The sequence below is a fragment of the Dendropsophus ebraccatus genome, chromosome 5, assembly GCF_027789765.1.
Source record: "Dendropsophus ebraccatus isolate aDenEbr1 chromosome 5, aDenEbr1.pat, whole genome shotgun sequence".
Lineage (NCBI taxonomy): Eukaryota > Metazoa > Chordata > Amphibia > Anura > Hylidae > Dendropsophus > Dendropsophus ebraccatus.
In genome coordinates, this window is record NC_091458.1 from 21,354,970 (window position 1) to 21,375,113 (window position 20,144).

Consider the following 20,144-nt stretch of genomic DNA (forward strand, 5'->3'; position numbering starts at 1 on the left):
CTTCAGCAATCGGCATTCAAATGCCGAACGATTGCCCCCCCTCCCCCCCTCGCACCCACGTTGCACTGTTGCATAATAGATGCAGCAAACTGATAATTTAAAGGATTTGTCCAAACCTACTAAACTAGACTTGGGTCATCCACTTTGGTCACTGAACAAGCATTTTCAGCATGCCAAAAGAAAGTGCTGCTCAGTAGAGATGAGCGAACCTTGAGCACACTCGGGTTAGTCTGAACCCAAGCGTGCAGAATTTAATTACAGCCCGAAGACTGCCTGGAAAACATGGATACAGCCTAAAGTATGGTTTTCCAGAGATCCCTAAGGCTGCATTCGACTTCTGCAGCCATCGGTAATCAAATGCTGCACACTCTGGTTGGACGAAGTGGAGTGTTCGAGATTCACTCATCTCTAATGCTCAGTCAAGACTGGTCAGGATTGACATGGAAGGGATTTGGAACAGGTGAACGTTTTTTTTTTTTTTTTTTAGTTAAAAGTTTAACTAAAACTTTTGTGGGACCAGAGAATCCCTTTAAGGCTAGGATTGACACAACTTTGCCTCTTATTCAAGTGAATTGGGTTGGATTGCAGCCATCTCTGATGGATTTACAGGGTCACAGTCATGGTCAGGCGGTGCGACCAGGACTCGCCTTATAGCCCTAGCCTGCCTCGTCCAGTACAACAGTGTGACCGTTCCAGTCTAACCAATTAGATGCATCTAGTGAATTGTTAAAAAAGAAAGTCTCATCGTTCTGCAGAACTCTTTACTTAGCTGCTAGGAGAATTGCATAGATTATTCCGTCCGACTTTAATCTCTTTTTGATCTCTGAAAGCTCAGACCACTATAATTTTTTCTGGGTCTCGTATGAGTAGTCCTCGAAAAGCATTTCAGAACTATTAAATGACAAATTGGGAATATTTCTTATCCAGGATCTCGATCAGATAATAAAAGTCTTAGACCTAGACCCATTTTGCCTAAATTACTTTAAACAGGCCCTCTATGGGCTCGCTGCACTACATCTAATAATACGCCACCCGCCGCATAATTTACTGGACAACATTGAGCAAATTCTGCACAATTTTCTCCTTCACTGCTTTCTGGGAACCCAAGTTTTGGCCATGTTAATCTATCTTCAAGATTAAGTTTTATCCTCAGATCTCAGCCAGGCCCTGGGTTGTTTTGTGACCTTTTTGCTCCGGAGTTCTTACTGTGTCTTCTACTTGAATTAGTCTTTCATTATACTTTCTTATTATACCATCTCTATATGTCTGCATTTCCCTCTTGAAGCAACCAGCATTATTTCTTACTAGCTATATATTATATAGTCACCAAAACATGGCCTACCAAAGGCTCAGTTTCTATTACTGCCATTTTTCTATTACTGCCAATATGACTGCAAACTTCAAATGGAGGATTGGTTGCATCTAGAGATGAGCGAACCTGGAGCATGCTCGAGTCGATCCGAACCCGAACGTTCGGCATTTGATTAGCGGTGGCTGCTAAAGTTGGATAAAGCCCTAAGGCTATGTGGAAATCATGGATATAGTCATTGGCTGTATCCATGTTTTCCAGACAACCTTAGAGCTTTATCCAAGTTCAGCAGCCACCGCTAATCACATGCTGAACGTTCGGGTTCGGATCGACTCGAACCCGAACCCGGTTCGCTCATCTCTAGTTGCATCTCCACATCACAAAGTACATCAGATATGGCCGCTATGGTCCATTAAAGAGTTGTCCATTATTACATCTGGGTTCCGAATGTTTGTGGCTTGTATATTTGTTCTAACCTTGTTCTTGTAATGGTTTAACATAAGTCGAAATGTAAAGAAGGGTCTCTGGCCAAGAATCGTTGAGACTGCAGTTGGTTCTGTGCCTGATGGACTGGGCTTCAAAGTTTAAAGTAGAAGATACCCAAGTTGGGGTCCCCAGAATGGACACCACTTGGCAGCTGAGCATAGTAGGGATGGAAGGACAGACACCAGACCAGAAGTGTGGATAGCCTATGGTAGGGAGCATGGAGAGTGGACAGTGGGACTGGAACAAAGCTGTCAGAACTCATAGGAGCAGTAGTCAAAGACACAGGACCACCAGACAAAGAAGTCACAGGATTGTAGGACATAGAGTACAAGATGTGGTGTCTAGAAGTGTCAAGTAAAGACTTGGAACAAAACAAAACAAAATAGGCAACTAGGAACAGTTGTGAAAGATTATGGCTTGGTGTGGAATCCATGGGATACAGACTCTGGATTGATCTAGAACATAGATTACTTGGGATAATGTTGATCCAGGGATTTATTCTGATTGCCATATTGGAGTCGGACAGGAATATTTCTCCATGTGATGGGGCAATTGGCATCTGCCCAGAGGGTTTAACTCCTAGGTTGTATGGTAGGAGTACTCCTGTCTTCAAGAAGCAGAGAAAATGGGCAAGGTTAAGGTTTGGAGAGACTGGCAAAGGCCAGTTGTGTGGATGACTGGACCAGAGCCTTGCAAAAACGGCCCGTCTTGTGAGGTGTTGGTATACAGCAGGAGTGGGGAACCTCTAGCCACCGAGATCTCCTGATGCGGCCTGCGGACTTGTGTGCCACTTACAGCGGCTTATGGGTGGCGTGCGACATAGACTACAAGAGTAGGCAGAGGGCATGGCCAGCGCGGGAGTGTGGGAAAGGTACATGGGATGTTTATTTATTTATTTTTTAGTTGGTACTGACTATATAAGGGGCATCACTGGGGGGGGGTAACTACTGCTACCAGGGGCATTATTAAAGGTCAACTACAATACTAGGGGCATCAGGGGAAACATCACTTTGCTTTTCCCCTGGTGCTGCCAACCCACGCTACACCACTGCCATGCACAGTATAACATTGTGTGTGGAGGCCGTGTAGCCTCAAACGGTCCTCCTGGTATACAGTGTTTAGTACTTACCCAAAGCGCTCCAAGGAAGGAAAACCAGGGACAGAATTCTACCCACCCTAGGCTCAGGATATAAGGGTGTCGTCCTCTGGATCCAGATACTTACTGCTTATAAACATTGGTTACTGGACGTTTACTATAGGTTGTCTGCTGTTTATTATTTTTGTCACCTATTAGCACTCAGGTATTGGGAAGGAGTAGCAGAACAGGTTGGGGAAGGGATGACCACGTACTCTGCTGCATCGTAATTATACTCTATTTATAACAACATCTTTTAAGGGGAGTTGTAAAACAGAAATTATAGCAACTAACACTGGGTTAACACTACGTTTTTGCAATCCGTCTTTTTTTTTTCATCTGTTTTTTTCCAAAAAACTGATGAAAAACTCATGAAAAAAACTGATGCATTTGTGTGCATCCGTTTTGATCAGCTTTTCCATTGACTTAAGTTTTAACATACACAAAAACGTAGTTGACCTCATTTTTGTGTCCTTTGGAAAAACGGATGCATGCAATTTTTTTTTTTTCCATCAGGTTTTCTTCCTTTTTTTTGGAAAAAACAGATGAAGAAAATGGATTGCAAAAACGTAGTGTGTACCCAGCCTAATCGCTTCCATTTTTCAGAAGCAGAATATGAAACGAAAGCTGTGCTGTGATTGGTTGATGTGGGAGACAGAGACCCTGTATCCCTTGTTGCTCAGAGTGAAAGTTGTCTCGTAAATCGCTTCCAGGAAGGAGGTAAAAGTGATCTGCCATAGGAATACATGGCATGGTCTACAGGAAAGTGCTCTCGGAGAAGGGTTTTTCTTGGCGGTATACAGTGTGTACCCTCAAGTATACATAATCGACCACAATCTTTATGACCTCGAATAAGTGCAAACAGGGGAAACGTTTATCAGAGTTTGTTCCAAATGGGTCAGCCATGTGGTGATGGAAACAAAGAAAAAAAGTGTGTCTAGCCCATTGTCAAACGCCACCTTGTGTACACTTACACAGTTAGAAATGTATAGTAAAGTATGGGTAAGCATTAAGAGAATATGTAAAATAAAGGGAGGGCTAGGGTTCACTCCATTATGGCAAAATAGCAATCTGAAAGAGTTTTTTAAGATTACTAATACACAGTTCTGGAGACAGAAAGGGGTAAATTATCTATCACAGGTAGTAAGAGATGGTAAACTAATTACGTGGGAAGAGTGTAAGAGGGAATGGGGGTTGTTAGACTCACAAGTATTTTGGTATGCACAAATTAAAAATGCTTTCACACATACAATAAATAAGGAATTATGGAATATTAGTGATCATAGTATAATTGAGTACATTAAGGAGTCAGGTCTAGCTGGGAAGTTCCTAACCCCTTTATATAGAATGCTGATTAGAGAAACAGGAAAAGGGCAATTAGAGAAACTGAAAGATAAATGGGACTTACTTATTGGAGAAATTCATGGAGATAATTGGAGTATTATCATTGCTAATTCTGGTTTGGTTAGCTGTAATGAGCCCTACAGACTTATAGTCTTAAAAATTTTGTATAGGGTTTATTTTTCCCCATTAAACGCAATGAGTAGAGGATACAGAAATAACTCAGAGTGTCCAAAATGTCTGAGGGAACAAGCTGATTTTTTGCATCTATTATGGGACTGTGAAAAAGTTCAAATATTATGGAAAAAGGTTATGGCATATATGCGAGATGTCCTGCAAATGGACCCTGGGTCAGATCTTTCCCAAATATTACTGGGGGGATTCCCAAATGACGGAAAGGAAGGTTCCCTTAAAAATAAATTGTTCCTTTTAGTTAAGGTGCTGATTGCTAGGAAGTGGGGAGGGAATGATTCACCCAGTTTTGGGCAGTGGAAGGAATTAGTAGATAAAATATGTAAATATGAATTAATGTTAGCCAAGAAGAATTCTGTAAAATCAGAAAGAAGATGTAGGAATATTTGGAGTAAATGGGATAGCTGTGGGGGTAATTCTTGAAGATAACTGATAAATGGATCACCTCCTCTCCCTTGCTTTTTGGGCTTCCCCCCAGGTAAATATCTGCAGATATTTATTTATATATATATATATAATTTTTTTTTTTTTTTTTTTGTGGGTCTTTGGTCTATCTCTCTTCCTCGTGGGGGGGGGGGGGGGAGGGGAAAGGGGTGGGTTTAGAGGGGGGATATATAAATGTATATAATGTGATTTTTTTTTTTTTTTATTGTTCTTCACAAATATAATTGTGTTGTGGAGTGTTCTATTGGTATAGAAAAATAAAAGATATTTAAAAAAACAAAAAAACAAAAAAAAACGCCACCTTGTAGCCATTGGCCTGAATGGTTGTAGCCCAGAGGTGGCCGGCCAAACAGAGCCAAACAGATCTGCCACCAGCCTATCCTTCCAAGAACTGGGTTGGATAGTAAACATCCATCACGCTCGACCCTTCTCTCCACTGACGACATCTTTCAATGAGGTTAATGATCATTGGTGTAGTGTGAGGAGGAATAAATCTGCCCCAAAAATCACGTAACCTGGTACTCCACATTAAACGTGATAGGAAAGAAAGAAAATTAAAGGGGTTTCGCAACTCTGTTCTATTGAAGTAAATGTAGTTTATTTGCAAACCCACACCCAAACTGGTGAGAAGAGTGGAGCTATTTCTGGAAGAAAGCGGCCTTGTTTTTTTTTTTTTTTTAAGCCTGGACAACCCTTTAAAAAAATTGATTTGTTTTTGAGCACATTATAAGTAGATTATCTATAAACTCCACACACTTGTTCAGAAGCTGTGAGTACAGGTTACTTTGACCTGACACGTAGGTGACATTGCTGCTCACATTACCGGAGCAGGTGCTGGAGCTGTGATCACTGATCCGGTCATGTCTCCTTAGGAGCGATGCTTGGAAAATTTGTGTTCACCTGCAAAAGGCCCAGAGGTTTCACAACTTGTGTACGTTTCTTCTGGTGCATAACAAAAGGCCAAAATAAGAACGGAGCTCAGTACTGAAAACTTTTAAACTCTCCAAAAAAAAAAAAGTTATAACTGGGCAGTGAGAGGTTAAATGGAGCTCAATACCTTTTGCAGATGGTGTTCAACCAAGAGAAAAAGTAGCGAGAGTGCTGCATTGATGAATCTGCAGTTAAAGTCTACCTGTCATTCCAGATGATTTTTTTTTTAAAAAAGGTCTTCTAATGCTGCGTTTACACGGAACGATTATCGTGCGAATTTGCACGATAACGATCGAATTCGAACAATAATCGTACGTGTAAATGCTGTGAATGATCAAACAACGAATGAGAAATCGTTCATTTTGATCTTACAACATGTTCTAAAATCATCGTTCGCAAAGAATTCGCAGATCGTTCCGTGTAAACAGTCGTTCGCCGATTTAACCAACGTGTGTGAGATAGGCTTAAGCAATCGCAAAACGAATTACCGTACGATATATTGTACCGTCTGAACGTTACTCCGACATCGTTAATCATACGATCGGGCCAATTATCGTTTCATGTAAAGGCAGCATTAGGTTAAACCTTCATAGTGGTGACCAGGTGATGTTGGAGCGTCAAAAGAAGCGTATCTACGTTACGCAAAACAGCTGTCACGCTGATTAGAAGGTGTAGGCGTCTGCTCTCCTGCTTGTCCTGCTATGGCGTTTTTAAGAAACATATGAATTAAGAGAAGTTTTATCGGTGAGTGCCCTCTACATTTTTCTCCCTTTTTCAGAGGGTGGGATCAGAGCTGGGTGGTTTTCCAGTAGTACTCTTTGACACATTTTTAAGTTTTTGTGTGATCTCCCAATACAGGACTGTGACAGAAACTGGTTACAAATAGTGTCACAAACGGATGGAAAAGTTCTTGCTCTGTTCTTACTGGTACTGTAGCATCTTACTTTAGGCACTACGTACTGAAGCCCTTTCTAAAGTGCCATTTAACACAGGAGTAGAGAGCGCCCCCCCTGGCGTTCCTAATTCAGTGTGCAGAGCAGGTACCATGTGAATCTTTACTGATGTCTGAGCCCGGGACACGACTTGCTCTTTGGTGTCCAGTATCAAAGGCCGATGTGAGATCTGTAGACTTATCTTCAAGGGAATATATAAAAAGCAGAAAATATTTATTGGTTTAACAAGAAGGCGCAGCAGGAGGCTCGACCCGGGGAGCAGAGAACGCGCTCTGTTTTACAAGTCTCTTTGCAGCACGATGTTTGAAGCCGTTAACCTTCTGGTCCTGATCGGTGCGGCAGGCGGTGGAGCGTTCGCATTTCTCCTTATTTCGTTTGTTTCATGTAAATTTGCGTCCTCGCTTACAAGACTTTGCCTTGCTTGTGACTCTGCGGCGTGTAGAGAGGACCGCGGCGCACATCTACAAAGACTGCTGTTTTTGTTTTGTTTTCTGGTCCAGTTGGAAAATTTACTTTTCCACCCAAATTCACCCTATTTTCTGGCTTTCTCAAAACTAACCACCCCTAACCCACCCCCACCCAAAAAAAAAAGTTTGGTGTGACTTCCGAAGAGTGGGAGAAATCCTGCAGATTGATTAGAGAGACATTTGTTGGTGTTTGCCCAATTGGCAGCCAAGAGGCTGGAGGAAGAAGTCTGGGACTACTTTCCCGAGAAGTTAAAGGGATTATCTTGACCACTTTCTTCCAGAGGCAACACCACTCTTGTTTCCAGTTTGGGTGCAGGTTTGCAACTCTGTTCCATTGAAGTGAATGGAGCATAATTGCAAACCGCACCTGAACTGGAGACAAGAGTCGTGTTGTTCCTGGAAGAAAGTGGTCATGTTTTTTCTGAAGCTAGATAATCCCTTTTGAAAGTGATACTTTTTGCATTCTGACTTCTCTACACAAGTGTTGAAGGTAAATTTAGCAGTTTTCATACCTTATTTTATATTGTATAAAAGATCACTTTTGACGGTGCTTGTTCAAATAAAGTGATCTTTTATCATCGGCGGATTGTGCTACCTGGGCAGGGCTTCAACAACGCCACTTAGCCACGCCTACATCACCCCCCTTGGCCCCACCCCTCCATGACGTCATGGGCACGTTGGCCCTGCCCTCGCTGACCATTGGAACAAGCTGGCCTAAAGGTCTAGGCTCCACCCCTTCTAGGTCGGCCCATACCAGTGGGCGTCGATGGGGCGGGACCTATGCGCTGATGATCACTGAGGGGCGGAGCCAGTGGTGGACTGGGCCAAGTGGCACTGTTGCCATGAAGCCCCGCCCACTTTCATTTTACTGGAATAAGCACCATGAGGTATGATATAAAATAAGGTATGAAAACTGCTAAATTTACCCATTACACCTGTGTAGAGACGTCGGAATGCAAAAAGGGGGGGACAGTGTCACTTTAAGTCTCTTTTTCAGATGGCAGTATTAGGCAGATGTAATAGCTGTAAATTTGTAAACACATGGTGGGGGTTTGCCGTCCCTTTTTTCTTTAAAGGAGAACTCCGGATAAGAAAAACTTGTTTTCTATTAAAAGTACATTAAATGTTATATAGATGTGTCTATACAATGTATTACTGTATCTGTACAGTTCTGCCACACTGATAGAAATCCAGGAAGTGAAAAAAAATGGCCCTGTGCCAATTCACATTGTCTCCTGCTCCTACTGCTCTCCCCCCTTAGGAGACAAATCTTCCATGTCTCTGTCTCACATTGTGTGTGTTTGCTGATGATGCAGACAGGGGGCGGGGTGTGATGTCACAGGAGGCGGGGCTGTATAACCCAATCCCCTGACTGATTCACAATCTCTGTCCGGCCAGAAGCAGCTGCTGCACTAATTTTACTGATTGTAATGGGTGAGGGCTGTGATGGTCAGCTGAAGGAAAGCATTGCATTCTGGGAAATGCTGAACCAGGAAACACAGAAACACAAAACAGAACCCCCCCCGAAACAAATGGATTTTTCGTAGTTTCAAAACTGGGATAGACAGGTAAGTAATATGTTATGCTTCTGCAGAAGTTTCATTTTTTTTAACCTCTACGCGGAGTACCCCTTTAAAGGGTTTTTCCCATCTCAACCAACATAGTTAGGCTGCATTCCCACGTTCCGTGCACGGACGTGGAATGCATGTACCAGAGTCCCCCCACGCCCGGACAGCATCTGTAATTAGATGGTGGGAGCGGGGGAGACTGTATTCATAAGTGCAGTGCTGTTACTACCGCGCGGCGCTTATGAATACAGTCTCCCCCGCTCCCAGCATCTCATTACAGATGCTGTCCGGGCGCGGGGGGAATCCAGTACATGCATTCCACGTCCGTGATCCGTCAGGATCACGGAACGTGGGAATGCAGCCTAATATTTGTCAATTTAAGTATTTTTGCAAATACATTCATTTACCAAACTTGTTTCCTCCTCCTGATAGGCTGCTCTTTCCTTCCCATTGTTGGCAGCTCATTGTCTGGGTCACTGACCACCACTCTGCTGTAAAAGCAGTGCTCTGGCTAGTGTATATAAAGTTATAATATACACATTTATACACAGGTATATACACTATGGGGGATTCCAATCAGATTCCACCTTTCATTCCTCACAGACTCTTTGGAAAATGAAAGGTGGAATCTGATTGGTTGCTAGGGGCAACTGAGCCAGTTTCACTTTACACCATGTTTACACCATCTCTCCCAATATTTTTATACCTCTACATTATAGTTATATATACACTACCCAGACCACTGCTTTTAGAGCAGAGTGGTGGTTGGTGACCTAGACAACGAGCTGTCAACAATGGGAAGGAAAGAGCAGCCTATCAGGAGAAGCAGACAAGTTTGCTGAATGAATGTGTCTGCAAAATTTCTTAAATTGCCGAGTCCTACAAGTATAACTATATTGGCTGAGATGGGAATACCCCTTTAAGTCCAGAAATGATTGTTGTATTAGCTGACAATATGGCTCTGGAAATACTTTTCTATTATATTGTTATTGTGCCGGCAGACGCACCCTTAATAGCTAAGCTGGTTTCCTGCAATGCTTTACCAGATTGAATCCTTAAAACAATTGTCTGACCCAGAAGGGATAACAGTGTGATATGAGGAAACAAGCTGAATTCTGAATGCAGCTCTGGATGTGTATTGAGAACAACTTAAAGGGTACTCACTTGAGTTCTTCAGATCGATGTGGGGAGATACAGGTCCATGCTGAGCGGTCCTTGGCTTACAGTACACAGACAGTTCTGTGTACAGGCCCATTTCTAATTCACATTACCCTTAGGGGAACCTACTGGGCGTCCTATGGTCGCCTCAGCAACCTGGAAGCCCAGCGTGGTTCTGCATCTGTCCACACTGATTTGATAGACAGGGCTGGAGTTCATCTCTGCAGGTATTCTTTAAAGGAGATAGAAAAACATAGCTGCTTTCTTTTAAAAACAGCGCCACCCCTGTCCTCAGGTTGTGTGTGCTATTGCAGCTCTACTCCATTCGCATCTTAAGGCTACGTTCACACTACGTATATTTCAGTCAGTATAGGTATATTTCAGTCAGTATAGGTATATTTCAGTCAGTATAAGTATATTTCAGTCAGTATAAGTATATTTCAGTCAGTATTGCAACCAAAACCAGGAGTGGATTAAAAACACAGAAAGGATCTGTTCACACAATGTTGAAATTGAGTGGATGGCCGCCATATAATGGCAAATATTTGCTGTTAGTTTAGAACAACGGCTGTTATATTGAAATAATGGCCGTTATTTACTGTTATATGGCGGCCATCCACTCAATTTCACCATTGTGTGAACAGATCCTTTCTGTGTTTTTAATCCACTCCTGGTTTTGGTTGCAATACTGACTGAAATATACGTAGTGTGAACGCAGCCTCAGGGTACAAACACACACAGCAGATACGCAGCAGATTTGATGCTGTGTTCAGTTATTTAGTTCTAATCTGCTGCGTATCGCAGCAGTAAATACGCAGCGTATATGCCGTGTGTGTTTGTACCCTTAGGGTACAAACACACATACCATATACGCAGAGTTTTTACTGCTGTGATACGCAGCAGATTAGATCTAAATAACTGAACACAGCATCAAATCTGCTGCAGATCTGCTGCGTATTTGCTGCGTATCTGCAGCGTGTGTTTGTACCCTGAGGGTATAAACCCACACACCGTATAAGCAGCGTATTTACTGCTGCGATACGCAGCAAATACGCAGCAAACACGCAGCAAATACGCAGCAGATTAGATCTAAATAACTGAACACAGCATCAAATCTGTACCAACAAATCTGCTGCGTATTTGCTGCGTATTTGTTGCGTATCTGCTGTGTATACGGTGTGTGGGTTTGTACCCTGAAGCTTGTTGTTAGCAAAGCATCAGTTGTTAACAACCTGTGCGAAAAACGCATGTAGCTTCATGCTTCAAAAATACGCAACTGCGTATTTTAACACAGAACAATCGTATAAAGCCAACCTGCGTTTTGCCTGCTTATTTTTAAGACTGATTCACGCAGCAAATACTTCAAGTGGGTTTGTACCCTAAGGGTACAAACCCACACAATAGATACGCAGCAGATTTGATACTGTGTTCAGTTATTTAGATCTAATCTGCTGCGTATCGCGTAAATACGCAGCGTATAAGCCGTGTGTGTTTGTACCCTAAGGGTACAAACACACACACCGTATACGCAGCAGATTTGATGGTGCAGATTTGATGCTGTGTTCAGTTATTTAGATCTAATCTGCTGCGTATTTGCTGCGTATCGCAGCAGTAAATACGCTGCGTATACTGTGTGTGTGCGTGTGTTTATACCCTAAGAGTTAAACTGAAATACCACATATCAACGGAGGATCTGGAAGTAGAAGTCCGACCATTCAAAAAATCTCACAGCCGGCAGGGGTGAACATAACTATCAATCATTACTAGCCTTTCCCTGTGCCCGCAAAGCGTTGGCTAACAGGTTCCGGGACCCCCACCGGAAGGCATTTTACCCCCCATTTCTGATGATGTCATGAAAATGCTTGTCCTGGCTGGCAGACTGGTCACTCGGCCAATTTACATTGACTGCAGTGGTATCCTGCCCCAGTCGCTGACTGGCTGAGCAGTCCATCAACTGGGTCATAACGTCAGCTCTGCAGGAGACCCCGGAGCCCAGCGGGGGTCCCGGAGCGGCGATCCAGTGCTGGAGAGGCACAGGGAGAAGTGAGTGTAGATAGTTTAGTCTGTTCCCCCTGCCGGATGGGAAGTTTTTCAAATAACAGAACTTCTCCTTGAACTTTAAGACCCCCCTCCATGTCACCTCTATGTCTCAACAGTGTTCTTTTAACGGCGATTGAGTGGAACCCCCCACCAAATACTAGAATTAGGGGGTCTGCAGCTTGGTCCAGATGCTGTGCCGCTGACATCTAGGTACTCCGCACATACTGCCTGTTTCTATTAACTTCAATTCCATGACGCATTGTGTAATCCTGAACCCCTCCTGACCCCTATAACAAAGTTATTTTACTCATCAGTGCCTAGGTAAAGTAATATCTGAACTATCCGGCACATGGAATAAGGAATCCATACACTTCTCCCCCCTCCCCATGTTTTTCAATTTTGCTGGTGTAATGATTTGGGGTGCAGGCAATAGGTGGCTGGTGCGTGGCCTTTCTATATGGAAATACATGGAAGCCATTAACATATCGGTGAGGGGGGGGGGGGGGGGGCTGCGGGGCGCCATTGATTCATGCCGCTCATTCCTTACTCCTGTACCTCTGATTTATTCTGCAGACATGGAAGTAATGAAGCCTCTAATAGGAGATGAAGGAAGTTCTGATGGGAACTCTGATGAGGATGAGACGGCTCGGCGCGATTACCACCCCAGCAGCAACCAGGACGGCCTGACGTATGTATAGCAATCCATCTTATCCCTGATGTGCCGTTCATTCATGCTGGATGGGAGGTGTAGTGCTCTATGTATAGAGTATAATAGAACATGTTAGGGGTTGTAGTCTTCTATGTGTAGAGTATAATAGAATTGTATTATGGCCATAGGGCTGTGTTTGGCCACCTGTAAACATCCTCAGGTTTGCCCCCTCTGAAAAAAAAAATCCAAAAAAGCGTCTCCTCATAGTAGAAAAAGGAGCATACTCACGGCCCGATCGATATTGTAAACATGCGCTGATCTAGTGCACTGACTGTACTACTACTGTACTGCATATGCACTCCAGCAGTCTTATATAGTACAGGATGGGAGATGGTGGTGCACTGACTGTACTACTAAACTGTATATGCACTCCAGCAGTCTTATACAGTACAGGATGGGAGATGGTGGTGCACTGACTGTACTACTACTGTACTGTATATGCACTCCAGCAGTCTTATACAGTACAGGATGGGAGATGGTGGTGCACTGACTGTACTACTACTGTACTGCATATGCACTCCAGCAGTCTTATATAGTACAGGATGGGAGATGGTGGTGCACTGACTGTACTACTACTATACTGTATATGCACTCCAGCAATCTTATACAGTACAGTACAGGATTGGAGATGGTGGTGCACTGACTGTACTACTACTGTACTGAATATGCACTCCAGCAGTCTTATACAGTAGAGTACAGGATGGGAGATGGTGGTGCACTGACTGTACTACTACTGTACTGAATATGCACTCCAGCAGTCTTGTACAGCACTGTTCTGTATGTGAAACCTTACCAGTGCTAAACTCACCAGGTACAACCTGCCATCTACACTCACAAAAAATGTTCAGATATCGAGCAGTTTGAATAATGTGCAGTGTTAACCCAGCTTTATCCTTGTGGGTTTTGCTGTTAAATCACTATGTATTTTTCCATGGTCTTTAAATGTATAGAAGTTAGGGCTGCTATAAAAGGGAGAAGGACTACAGGTTTTGTTTGTAGTCTGTCACCATGGTATCACACTGATCTTCTTTTTTATTTTTTTTTAATTCTTTTATTTTCAGGTTTGTTCAGACACTGATACATGTTTTGAAAGGGAACATAGGCACTGGCCTTCTGGGGCTTCCTCTTGCTATGAAGAATGCAGGAATATTGGTAAGTTCTTATTCGTACCTTGCCGTTTAATCCATGGGCATTGGGGGCTGGCTTTAATATTGTCCGGGATTCCCCTTTTTCTCCGGGATTCTCTTTTTTGGTATGGAATTGCAAGGATGAATTAGAATATATATTTATATACACACACACATATACAGTGGTACCTTGGATTACGAGCATAATTCGTTCCGGGACCGTGCTTGTAATCCTAATCACTCTTAAAGCAAAGCAAATTTTTCCATAAGAAATCATTGAAATGGAGACAATTGGTTCCACATCCCCAAAATAGTGTTGTTGTTTTTTTTTTTTTTTGAATAACATGTAAAACACATGAAACAAACAATGAGAAACAGCAGAATATGTGATATTATAAGTTACTGTACAGTAATAGAGAGGATGGGAAACACAAGGGTTGACAGAGACTGCAGGGAGCATGAAGGAATGAGCAGGGCAGATGTGAGCACAGTATAGCAGCACTGTCTGTCCGGGGAGAGAGGGGTTACAGCTATGGAGAGATTACCTCCACAGTCCTGTCCCCTGATGTAAGCCCCAGCCTGAACTGGATCTGTTATGATTTGGAAGGTGATGGAGACTTCCTGGGTCGGAGTACAGGGCTGTAGACCACCCTGTGAAGACCATGCCCCTCCCCCTTGCACCCAGTACAGGGAGCTCTTAAACCAAAGCTCTCTCAATCCAAGTTACTCTTAAACCAAGGTGCTGCTGTATATGATATATATATTCCTTGTCTAGGTAATAAAGCTGTGAAAAAAAAGTTGCAAAGGTTTTATTACAGTGGTGCCTTGGATTACGAGCATAATTCGTTCCGGGCCTGTGCTTGTAATCCAAATCCACTCTTAAACCAAGGCATATTTTCCCATAAGAAATCATAGAAATGCAGACAATTGGTTCCACACCCCAAAAATAATGATTTAATATTCTGAATAACATGTAGAACAGATGAAACAAACATTCAGAAACAGCAGAATCTGTGATATTATAAGTTACTGTACAGTAATGGAGAGGATGGGAAACACAAGGGCGGATAGAGACTGCAGGGAGCATGAAGGAATGAGCAGGGCAGATGTGGGCACAGTATAGCAGCACTGTCTGTCCGGGGAGAGAGGGGTTACAGCTATGGAGAGATTACCTCCACAGTCCTGTCCCCTGATGTACATGAGGTGGATCTGCTATTATTTGGAAGATAAGGGAGACTTCCATGGTCAGAGTACAGTGCTATAGACCCCGCTATGCAGGCCATGCCCCTCCTCCACTCGCGCTCCCACCCAGTACAGGGAGCTCTTAAACCAAAGCAATACTCTTAAACCAAGTCAAAATTTTGAAAAACTGTGAGCTCTTAAACCAAAACGCTCTTAAACCAAGTTACTCTTAAACCAAGGTACCACTGTATTATTATTTTTATTATTATTATTACCAAGCTTTTGACTTTATTCTGTGGGTTTAATAGAAGGCTAGGTTTATAGGTGTAATGCTCAGCCAGGCTGGGCTTTGTTATAAATTTCTCTCCCAGCACAGGAATCTATGAGCTTTACGGATGCATTCAGCCTACAGAACAATGCTCGATTTTCAAGTACCTGTGAATTCCTATTCATCCCTCTTTATAGCCTGAATTTTATGTGCTTGTTCTGTCTTGACTTTTATTGTCACTCTGACAATGAATCCAAGGATTCTTCCACGAGTTACTTTGCTAGTTCACCTTTCGAAAAAATTTCCACGCTTGAAATTGTACGTCCTTCTCTTTAACATAATGTACATCTCCAGTTTAAAATCCTGTACCACGTGTTTTTAGTATATCTGCATATACACTGTTTCTCTGAGCTCTAAACCCCTCACATAGATAAAGCTTTAAAATATACAACTTTGTGTACGTGCAGTCATCACTAGGGGGAGCTGAGGAGCTCACTGCATACTCTGTATACATTAAAGGAGAAGTCCAGTGAAAATTTTTATTAAAGTATTGTATTGCCCCCCAATATACACTTATTACGGGAAATACTTATAAAGTGCTTTTTTCCCTGCACTTACTACTGCATCAAGGCTTCACTTCCTGGATAACATGGTGATGTCACTTCCTGGGTAACATGGTGATGTCACTTCCTGGGTAACATGGTGATGTTATGACCCGGCTCTCAGAGCTGTGCAGGCTGTGACTGCTGGAGAGGATGATGGCAGGGGGACACTGAGGGATACAGGACACTGGAGGGACACTGAGCATCCCCCTGCCATCATCCTCTCCAGCAGCCACAGCCCGCACAGCTCTGGGAGCTGGATTGTGACCTCACCATGTTATCCAGGAAGTGACCTCACCATGTTATCCAGGAAGTGACATCACCATGTTATCCAGGAAGTGACATCACCATGTTATCCAGGAAGTGACATCACCGTGTTATCCAGGAAGTGAAGCCTTGATGCAGTAGTAAGTGTAGGAAAAAAAAGCACTTTATAAGCATTTCCCTAATAAGTGTATATTGGTGATTTGTGTAACTTTTGGGGAGTAATACAATACTTTATTAAAATTTTTCGTCCATCATGCACTGACAGCATTTGGCCGCGGGTTAGGGAACAGTAACATAGAAAGATGATATTGATATCCATTGACCAGTTATTGATTTGTTATTTTTTCTTTCTTCTTCCAGTTGGGCCCAGTGAGCCTTTTATTCTTTGGCATTGTCTCCATTCATTGTATGAACATCTTGGTACGCTGCAGCCATTATTTATGTCAGAGGTAAGGAGGGACATTTTTTTTCTTTGTCTCATTTAAATGGGAATCCACTGAATAACCATTCTCCCCCCTCAGGTACGCGGCTATTTTTCTCCTTTGTTCCTTTTCTCTCATTTGTTCCTTCGCTCTCTGGTTATCTCAATCAGAGCTCGGCTTTCATTGCAGAAGACCTTGTTAAGCTATGAAAGCTGAGTTGTGATTGGTTGCTTATATTTATCCCCCACCCATCTGCATGGGTAGACGCCAGAGGCTGTAGCAGCTTCTCTCAGGTAGGGAGCATTGCTTGGCCTATAAGACCCCTGCACCTGCTGGCAGCCTTCACAAGGAGACACAATACCCATCAAACCTATTAGAGGTCTCTAAGGGTACTATTCCATGGGCCGATGGGGGCCCGATCAATAATGTAAACGAGCGCCGAATGTCCTTGAAAAGAGACCGCGATCAGTCGATCGTGTCATCAGCTGATCGTTTATTTAGGTTCAAACCTAAAATTATCGGGCACGGACCGCGCATCGCTGCATGGAATAGTGATGCGCGGCGTGCGACTAACGATTTCACCAGCATCATAGATTATCTAACATGTTGCAGGTCTTCTCCTCCGCTCCTTTTTCCTCACGGTCCCGTGTGCAGCAGCAGCTTCGGTGCGGCCTGTCTGAGCTGACTGCTCAGCAAATCACTGGCCACTGATTGGCTGAGCGTTCTGTCAACTCAGACAGGCCGCACCGAAGCTGCTGCTGCTGCGCGCGGGACCGTGAGGAAGAAAGAGCGCAGGAGAAGACCTGCAACATGTTAGATAATCTATGATGCTGGTGAAATCGTTAGTCGCACGCCGCGCATCGCTATTCCATGCAGCGATGCGCGGTCCGTGCCCGATAATTTTAGGTTTGAACCTAAATAAACGATCAGCTGATGACACGATAGACTGATCGCTGTCTCTTTTCTGCGGAGTGATAATAATCGGAATCGGACGATTATCACTCTGTGAAATAGTCTCCTTACCCAGAAAACCTGCACCCTGCTTTGTACTGACAAGGAGCCACACCCTACGACAGCCCAGTCCCACAATAGCTCTCTACTGGAGGGAGACTCTTCCTATTGGAGGAGATTCTGGTTTGGCTGATAATCCCTCATCATGTAACAAGGCTCTATAGTAGCTAAGACACTGACTTTAATGGCAGCTCTATCCAATAGGTGGCACTTTCCATCAGCTTTCTGCCTTCTAGAGAAGAGCTAATTTACTGATATATCTTTTCTAGAAGGCATTGCCTGGCCTATAAGGCTTCTTATGCTAGTTGGCAGTGTCCACCAAAAACATGACCCCGTCAGACCTTTTTCAAAACCTATTTCATATATATATAATATATTTATTTGTAAATTACTTCTATTTAAAAAATTCCAGTCTTCCAGTACTTATCAGCTGCTGTATGTCCTGCAGGAAGTGGTGTATTCTTTCCAGTCTGACACAGTGCTCTCTGCTGTACATCTGTCCATGTCAGGAACTGTCCAGAGCAGTAGAAGTTTTCTATAGGGATTTGTTCCTGACATGGACAGATGTACAGCAGAGAGCACTGTGTCAGACTGGAAAGAATACACCACTTCCTGCAGGACATACAGCACCTGATAAGTACTGGAAGACTTTTTTTTTAACAATTATTTCTCCAGAGTACCCCTTTAATTCCTTTCCCCAGTTTGACTAGTAAAGAGTATATAATACAGAATGCAATGAACTCGGCCTCCCTTATCTCCTGTGTAGCAGCGGATCCTCCTTTATTACCAATAACAACCCCTTATTACCATCCTGATGCTTCTGAAAGCTGTTTCCAACACCTATGTTATGACTGGGGCTGTGCAGGTATTACCTCTATATGTGCTCGTGTTGTTTCAGGTACAAGAGAGTGAGTTTAGGCTACAGTGAGACGGTGGGGCTAGCCCTAGAAGTGGGACCTGTACGATGCCTCCAGCAATGGGCTTCAGCCGGAAAGTAAGTGTGCTGCAGAATAAACACAGCAGAGAGGAGGGTGTCAGTCGTGTCTTCCTTCACAGATTACGAGGACATGTATAGCCGCAGGGCTAGGTTATCTACTGCCCGAACGAGTGCTGTTACACTGTAGGGGTTAACAAAGGAATCTGTAGAACACATATCCCTGAGGAGTGACAACCCTGGCTACCTGATATGGTTACCTTTCTTGTCTGTGTGTGCTTACATATAGGGTTTTATTATTTACCTTTGTGTTTCAGCTGGGATATTAGTGTTATGCCCCTATTCCACGAGTCGTTTGGAGGAGCAAACGAGCGCTATTAGCGCTCGTTTGCTCCTCGTTCCCCGCTCGCTGCCGCCGCTATTCAACGCGGCGGCAGCGAGCGGGTGAGTGCGGGAGAGGCGGCGGGGGGCTGCCCGGGCGATCGCTGATCGTCCGGGCAGCCCATAGGATACAGCAGCGCCTGCTGCCGATGCTCCTATTCAACGGAGCGACGGCAGCAGATCGCTGCTATATCAGTCGCTTGTTTTTCAACATGTTGAAAAACAAGCGACTGCAACGATCAGCCGACATGAACGATGTCGGCTGATCGTTGCACTCTATTCCACGGGACGAATATCGTTCGTATCGGCCGAATACGAACGATATTGCTCCTCTAAACGACCCGTGGAATAGGGCCATTAGTTTACACTAGGAACCAGTGTGTGTATATGTCTGCGTTTTGGTTTAAGAGCTCCCAGTTTTTCAAAACTGTGCCTTGGTTTATGAGCATTGCTCTGTTCCCTCTGTTGTAATGTAGCATCAGACAGGGGGTGTAAGCAGCCACCAGCTGAGTATTGGCCTCTCATGTATCTGCTTACATGATACGGTTTAGTTGTGTTCCCTCTCACTTCCATTTATTTCCAGCCGGCACCTCTCTCCCGATCAGCCGTTCATATCTCCTATTCCACTTCACGTGCCCCCTCCCCACCTCCTTTATCACTTTGTTTCCTTCATAACCAGCATGTGTTTTTCTTTCCCCTAGTCCACCTACTTAGTCGTACATTAGCACATCGCTCACTATAAGCGGTTACCGGAGCAGATTCCGTATCTCCGGCACAGCTCGTCTCCGTCATTAGTTGCCGCCTTGATAAAACTCGGGCGACATGACAGACATTGGTGTTTAATTCTCGCCGACGGGTTTCCAGATGGAGCCTTTGGTGAGGGCTGCGCTCACATTCCAGCCCCCCCACTCGTGTTACCTTAGCGCCCCAGTTTCCCGAGCAGACGTCTGCAAGGACATGCTCGTTTTCTTGTCACTGACTGATCCGTCCGTAACTATTGTAAAGTGCACCGACAACGATACGGAGGAAGACAATGAGACCTAATCGCTCACCGTCTGCATAGATGGCCGTGTTATCAAGGAGTATCCAGGGAAACTGGAGCATTTACGTCCTCTGAGGTGAGAGGATTGAGAACAGGTTCTGAGGACCATGGAAAGGTGTGGATTTTTAAAGGGGACTTATCAGATAGACTTTTACTGTAAGCATACATCGATCAGC

General features: G+C 43.8%; 1 protein-coding gene across 1 annotated transcript in view; it reads left to right on the forward strand.

The window, feature by feature from the left end:
- SLC36A4 (solute carrier family 36 member 4) overlaps positions 1–20,144 on the forward strand; it is a 72,311-nt gene that overhangs the window by 23,208 nt on the left and 28,959 nt on the right. The window contains exons 2-5 of the mRNA XM_069972899.1: positions 12,597–12,711; positions 13,794–13,884; positions 16,539–16,627; positions 18,510–18,605. Of these exons, the coding sequence (XP_069829000.1) occupies positions 12,597–12,711; positions 13,794–13,884; positions 16,539–16,627; positions 18,510–18,605 (391 nt within the window). The remainder of the gene's footprint in view (positions 1–12,596; positions 12,712–13,793; positions 13,885–16,538; positions 16,628–18,509; positions 18,606–20,144) is intronic.